Genomic DNA, 6,947 nt, shown 5'->3' on the forward strand with positions numbered 1-6,947 from the left:
TCGCTAAAGTTTCGTCGGAACGAAGTTACGGAAAGTTAATTAACACACGGAGACGTAACAATATTAACATAATTAACAATTAAAACAGGAATAGCTGAGTATCTATATTTTAGCCTCTTTAAAACTTTTTCCTTTCCAAGCTTTTCTTAAGCCTACTATTTTGTAACAACAGTATTGTATGGAAGAAGATTCGTTGTTAGCTTTTAAAATAACAGACGAATTTAAACACCTGTATTCTTTTTGGATTTAAGTTTCTCAGTCTTAGTGTAATAAGTCCAAACATAACACAATTACGTCATTCTTAGTGGTAGTGTAATAAGTCTAAACATAACACAATGACGTCATTATTAGTGGTAGTGTAATAAATCCAAACAACACAATGACGTCATTTGGGATTTGAATATTAAAAAGTTCCGCCCGGCACAACAACTGATGTAATTGTAATTATTTTCGTGGTTTTATAGTAAAAATAATAATATTTTCTTTTGCAGTACAAGTTCAGCAATTGCCAGTGTCTGGGCAAGAACGCCACTGCCACGAATGGGTACTGCCCTCTGGAGTGCGACAGGCTGGTGTGGTACGTTGTTATTTTCTCCATCTTTGTTCTAATTCACTCCACGTCGGAAGTAGGCTCCATGTTATTAACGCTCAGGTGAGTTTTACCATTTCGATCTGATGATTCTTATCGTCATCTTAAACAATTATCCAAGCTTTTTCGAACATACTAAAAACATATGTTTACTGTTTTTAAATCCAGATTAATTAATACGACGTGTGTGAGTTATTTGTTTAAGTACTTTGTCGTTAATTTGTCAATTACGTTGTTAATAGAATATAGGAGTTAGGTTTAGGTTTAGGCTCAACAACAAAATAGACAAACATAGATAAGGCCCTAGTCATTATTCTGATGTAATGTAACCCTGTCTTCACTGTGACCAGAACACAGAGAGAGAGAAAAAAGATTCTATTGCTTAAATGGTTCGTAGAAGTTGATCTCCTTTTCTGTCTAAGCTGAATCATTGTAAACTTTAAATAAATATCTATGTGGATCTTGTTGCTTATGACACGCCAAACGATGCAAACATCATTATTCATAGATTTGTAAATCTGTTTGGCTTACTTCTCTTAAAGGGTCTGGCATGGCCAGGTGGTTAAGGAGTCACTATGTTTTCTTGTGTAGACTTAACACACATTCACTCACGTAACAGGTTAGATTATGTTCTTATGTTCGTACTTCACATAATGGGAATCGCTATGTTGCAATGTATAAACTTAACACAAGTTCTGTCCTATAAATTGTAAAAACTGGAATAACTACATTGTCGTGTGCAGACTTCAAGTTTTCTGTCCTATAACTTCTGCACAGAAGGATCACTGGGTTTTCATTTCTAGTATTCACACAGATTTTGCCCAAAAAACTTCAGAAACTTCCAACACAACACTACCGTATAAACATTTTACCTTAAATACCAGTTCGTGAAAGAATGAGAACTTTTAAACGTGTGATTAGAACTATAACAATAATGGTTATGATTTTAACTTGCATTCGTTTTAGGTAATTATAAAGTAAAGTTAATGATCTTGCAACTTTAAAAAAATTCGGTAGTAAAAAAACTCTGTAGTAGAGGAGTAAAAACTAAATTCTTAAAGGGTTACTACGGTTAAGCTGTAGTAAGAAACGTCTAATTTCCTTTTCTGCCTAATGGTGGAGTCCACAATAATTATCTCTTGACTGTAAAAAGAAACTTCGTGTTCACTTTTATTGAATCTAGACTAGAATGAAGAAAGAAACGTCCACGTTATTTCTCTACTAAATAACAGCCGAGCGTGGCCCACGGGCCACATTAGGCCCTCGAAACGAAAGCGTGATTCGTGGCTCGCATTATTATTGTGTATTTGAAAATAACAAACAATGTTTTAAATCATTACAATACTCAAGTATAAGCTCAACTTTATTTGGAAAATGATGTATTTTCCAACAAGCTCAGGTCTGGCTTTGGCCTTATGGCTCTTGTCTGAAGTGGCTCAGTGTAGGAACTAATTAGCGATCACTACTCTAAACAAACTACTAAATGACAGAATTCGTGATTGATTCTACTGGAGAGTAAACACAAATTTGCTCTTTATTTTGTATTAATTGGGGCTTTTCGTGATCTAAACGACTGGACCGTAGACAGAAACTTTAGTTTTACTGTTTAACTAAATGACGAATTTAATGATGAATTCGAATGTAAAATACAATAGTTTCTTCTGCTAGTACATTTTTGAAAATTAAAGCTATATCTTTCAGATGTGTGGAACCGCAAGACAAAGCCCTTGCCTTAGGACTAATATACTTTGCTATTGGTCTCTTTGGTGAGTACCTTTTATTTCACTATTATGCTCCTAAGCCAACACTTGCTATAGGATTAATACTTTGCTGCTTCATGTATGTTGCTATTTTAGTATTGTAAACAAAGACAACTCCTTACCTCGTGATTAATCTTTTTCTGTTTGATGTGTGATTTTATTTTAGTATTATGAATACATACAAACCCTTGTTAGGACTAACCTTTGCTATTTGATATGTGCTTTTATTTTAGTATTATGAATATAGACAAACCCTTGTTAGGACTAACCTTTGCTATTCTGTGTGTACTTTTATTTTAGTATTATGAATATAGACAAACCCTTGTTAGGACTAACCTTTGTTATTCGGTGTGTGCTTTTATTTTAGTATTATGAATATAGACAAACCCTTGTTAGGATTAACCTTTGCTATTCTGTGTGTGCTGTTATTTTAGTATTATGAATATAGAAAAACCCGTGTTTGGATTAACCTTTGCTATTCAATGTGTGCTTTTATTTTAGTATTATGAATATAGACAAACCTTTGTTAGGACTAACCTTTGTTATTCGGTGTGTGCTTTTATTTTAGTATTATGAATATAGACAAACCCTTGTTAGGACTAACCTTTGCTATTCGGTGTGTGCTTTTATATTGGTATTATGAATATAGACAAACCCTTGTTAGGACTAACCTTTGCTATTTTGTGTGTGTTTTTATTTTGGTATTATGAATAAGGCAAATCCTTGTTAGGACTAACCTTTGCTATTCTGTGTGTGTGCTTTTCTTTAGTATTATGAATATAGACAAACCCTTGTTAGGACTAATTTTTGCTATTCGGTGTGTGCTTTTATATTAGTATTATGAATATAGACAAACCCTTGTTAGGACTAACCTTTGGTATTCGGTGTGTATCGTTATTTCAGTATTGTGAATATAGACAAGTCCTTGCCCTAGGACTAACCCTTTGCTATTTGGTGTGTGTTATTTTAGTATTGTGAATGTAGACAAGTCCTTGCCTTAGGACTGACCCTTTGGTTTGGAGTGTTGTTATTGTAATATTAAGTACAGATACGACAATGTTGTTCATTCTTTAAACAAGAGAAGTAGCTGTTGCATCAGGCGTTGTGTCCTCCCTGAACAATAGTTGTAACTGTAATTTGTAAGTAGCACTTTGATTTTCTAGAACGACTGGTCGACAACTAACATCTAGGGTCACTAATAAGGTCTTAGTGCACGTGTTTCTCTTGGGAAAGTGAAAGAACTGAACGCCATCTAGTGTTCAAAAGATGCTTGTGGCTTTCATCATGCTCTAACTTATGCATTACCATTTTAATTTTCCGTTATTTTTTATATGAATTTTATTTTACGCGACGAAAAATATATTTTAAAGTAACTATAAATTTCACGAAATATAACAATACTTATGTAAGAATGATTATTTTTTTTCATTTTAACATTAACATTTAGAATGTTTTCTGTATTTCAACTGTTTCGTAGTAGGACTAATTTATCTGTGTTCTAATAGGTAATGTCCCTTGTCCAATCATCTATGGTGCTGTTGTCGATTCCGCGTGCTTATTTTGGGAAGAAAGCGAATGTGGGGAGAGGGGAGCATGCCGAATCTATGATCCGACAAAGTTTCGAATGTACTTCCATGGAATAACGGCAGCCATCATGTTAGGAGCATTCGTAGTGGACGTAATAGTTTGGTACAAATCAGATTCCATTCAATTTCACGAAGACGAAGATATCAGTTTGCCCAAGGATACCATGGCTGCTGAAGTCTCACGATGCACTCAGTTTGAAACCAGTGTGTAGTTCGTTTTAAAACCGATAGATGGCAATGCATGAGGATCAAATGGAATTGGGATATGTAATGAATACGCGTTTACCGTTTATTTCCTTAGTAAATCCCGAGTCTCAGGATTTGTGGTGTAGAAGTGATATGATACTGTCAAGCCAATTTTTTTTGTGAGAATGGCAAACATTTGAACATAAATACAGAACGTTTATGTAGTAAATACTTCTAACGAAATTTATAATATGTGAATGTAAGTATATAAAAGAAAAAAGTAATTTTTCCGGTGACCATGAATTATGATTTAAGCTAAACTAATTTGATTTGTAATGCATTCTATATAAATCAGAGATTAGTTGAACTGTGGTAAATAGTATATTCACAACTAGATGGCGCCCCCTTAAATCCTTAAAAATCGTCTGGTACAAATTCAAGAAGTGAAAAGCGTGCAGATTTATTACAAGTTGATATTAAATACATATTTTATTTTATCGAGGTTAACAAAAACAAACCGTTATCAAGTTACGCAAATAACAAAACCAGAATTATCTGATCGATTATGTGGAATGTATATAATATGGTATGTAATCATATATTTATATAGGATTTTCAAGAATATGCAGCACTGATGCTACTACTAATTTATTCTTGAGAATTATTCAGTCAAACTAACTGTTTAACACGCTAAAGAATAAACGCGAAATCCAAACAATCATTCGATTTATCACTTGTCACTGAGTTATACCAGTTTTTGGGAGTTTCATGTGTCTTCAGTAACCTTGGACAAGGACAGATCGAAAGAGTAAAACTAGGCTTCATGAAGTGATGGAATGTATAATAATATTTTAGTATATAATATGGTGTTTATTATTTTCAAAATGTGTAAGTGTAACGCCTCACAACATTCTGAATGTAAGTAGGATTTATTGTTTTAATTATTAGATATTAATTTAGTCAGATGCATGTTTTAAAACGTTGTGTAACAATAATAAACTTTTACTCATTAACGACACAACAGAGTACGTCATTATAATATTTAAATAAATTGTTCTTCCAGATCGGGAGCTACAGTTAGTGAAAAATAATACAGAATACATAAAATTTTATTCAAAGCATTATAAAAAAAAAAATCAAATCAAAAATCATTTCGTGAAGAAAAACGAATTTTATAATTTATTTCTTTTTAAAATGGTTTCCCTTTACAATTGTACGACAAATGTATATATATATTGTTCGCCAAAACCAACACAATGTAGTGGTATTGTTTGAAAAATAAAGCACTGTAAATTATCGAATAACTACTTTTAATTGTAATGTCGGTAAATTGGAAAGTACTAACTGAACACAAACAGAATAAACTAATGGTTTTCAGCCTTGGGAACTGAACCGGAGAGGTTAGTGTACACGTTACTGCTGATATAAATGTCGAACTAACACCACGATGAACTCTATTCAAGTGCAATCAGTAAGTCTAGAAGTGGTAATGGTTAGAACAGGCAATATAGTGGGAAACCATGGAGACACACACACACAAAAGAAATATGTTTTCAGAAAGCTGCCGATAGATGGCACACACATACACTGGACAATTATGTTTTCATCAATTAGTTTTGATTGGTGGCAAGGGATGGTGTTTTAAAAATCGTTGAAAAGCCAAGAACACGCTGTCTGGAAATATCCTAGGGGAAAGAAACAAAACTAAAATTGACTTGAATATTTATTTCGATGACAAACCAATCAGTATTCTACGAAAGTAAATAAAAAATCAAATATTATATTTTAAGAGTTTATTGTAGCCTTTACAGACTATGTTTTGATAATGCTGAAAATGTTACATGATCCCGTGTAAACCCTCTCGATGGTTCAGAGGTGATTTTACATACTCACGACGTGAAAATTCGAGAATCGATTCACGTGGTGGACAGGGCTAAAAACACACAATTTGCTGTATAAAATGTATTTCTTAGATAAAAGGTTCAAACTAAAATTTGTTATTTTCCTTTCAGATATAAATGGTTCTTTCTTACGAATTTGATTGTTGGAGATGTATATGGCCTAGTAGTTGGCGTGCCGAATTGTATATTAGAAGGTTTGAGTTTCGATATGCTGCTGAACATGCTCCGTACTTTTAGCTGTAAGAGCGTTATAATCGTGACAGTCAATTTTACCATTCGGTTATGAGTAGCACTGTAGGTGGCGGATTCTGCTGACTGGCTGCCCTCTCTCTCTCTGGTCAGCAGTTTTTGGAGGCTCGAATTTTGGAGGCTATGAACAGGCCCTTTAGGCCACGTGTTGTACACGATTTCATTCAAGTTGAAAATACCCAACTTCTTGTCTGTCTGTTTTGGTGCAGAATGAAGTAGATAAAAATTCTTTATGTTCCTCGTATGTTCCTTGTTTCATGTATCATTTAATCAGATTTCATTCCTCGAAAATACTGGCTTTATGTCTACTTACACGTGTACAAATTTAAAGGTACAAAGAAACTGTGAAACATAATTTTTATAACTTACCTGAACCAACTAAAGAAATATCCAACCCAGCATGGTAATGTTACAACACTTTTTTCTCGTAAGATTCCATCTAATGCACCTTGAGCCACTTCCTTTATGGTAAGAACAGGTAATATGGTAGGAAACCTTGGACGAAAAAATAAAATGTATATATTCAGAAAGCTGCCGATAGATGGCACCCACATACACTACAATTTCCACCTAAGGCAAATAATTCGGTAAAATACTAAATAATATTCAACGTTAAACTGGTACACAATTAAAAACATTTTATTTAGGCCTATCTATGGCCTTCGAAAAGTTGACG

General features: G+C 33.6%; 2 protein-coding genes across 2 annotated transcripts in view; one reads left to right on the forward strand and one right to left on the reverse strand.

The window, feature by feature from the left end:
- Nucleotides 1–451: 451 nt before the first annotated feature.
- LOC111083641 (solute carrier organic anion transporter family member 1A4-like) lies at nt 452–5,428 on the forward strand. The gene is made up of 3 exons (XM_022380290.1): nt 452–652; nt 2,291–2,355; nt 3,855–5,428. The coding sequence occupies exons 1-3, from the start codon at nt 636–638 to the stop codon at nt 4,145–4,147; spliced, it is 375 nt and encodes a 124-aa protein (XP_022235998.1). The 5' UTR covers nt 452–635; the 3' UTR covers nt 4,148–5,428.
- LOC106476406 (17-beta-hydroxysteroid dehydrogenase 13-like) overlaps nt 5,308–6,947 on the reverse strand; it is a 10,496-nt gene continuing 8,856 nt past the window's right edge. Inside the window, exons 3-4 of the mRNA XM_013937066.2 lie at nt 6,641–6,766; nt 5,308–5,806 (exon numbers count right to left, since the gene is read on the reverse strand). Of these exons, the coding sequence (XP_013792520.1) occupies nt 5,728–5,806; nt 6,641–6,766 (205 nt within the window). The 3' untranslated portion in view covers nt 5,308–5,727. The remainder of the gene's footprint in view (nt 5,807–6,640; nt 6,767–6,947) is intronic.

Source organism: Limulus polyphemus, unplaced genomic scaffold, assembly GCF_000517525.1.
Source record: "Limulus polyphemus unplaced genomic scaffold, Limulus_polyphemus-2.1.2 Scaffold10479, whole genome shotgun sequence".
NCBI classification, from domain to species: Eukaryota; Metazoa; Arthropoda; class Merostomata; order Xiphosura; family Limulidae; genus Limulus; species Limulus polyphemus.

What these genes read in the sequence shown, in the direction of transcription:
- LOC111083641 (XM_022380290.1), top strand. An exon ending in CTTTGCTATTGGTCTCTTTG is followed by an intron (nt 2,356 to 3,854) that starts GTGAGTACCTTT and finishes GTGTTCTAATAG; the next exon opens with GTAATGTCCCTTGTCCAATC.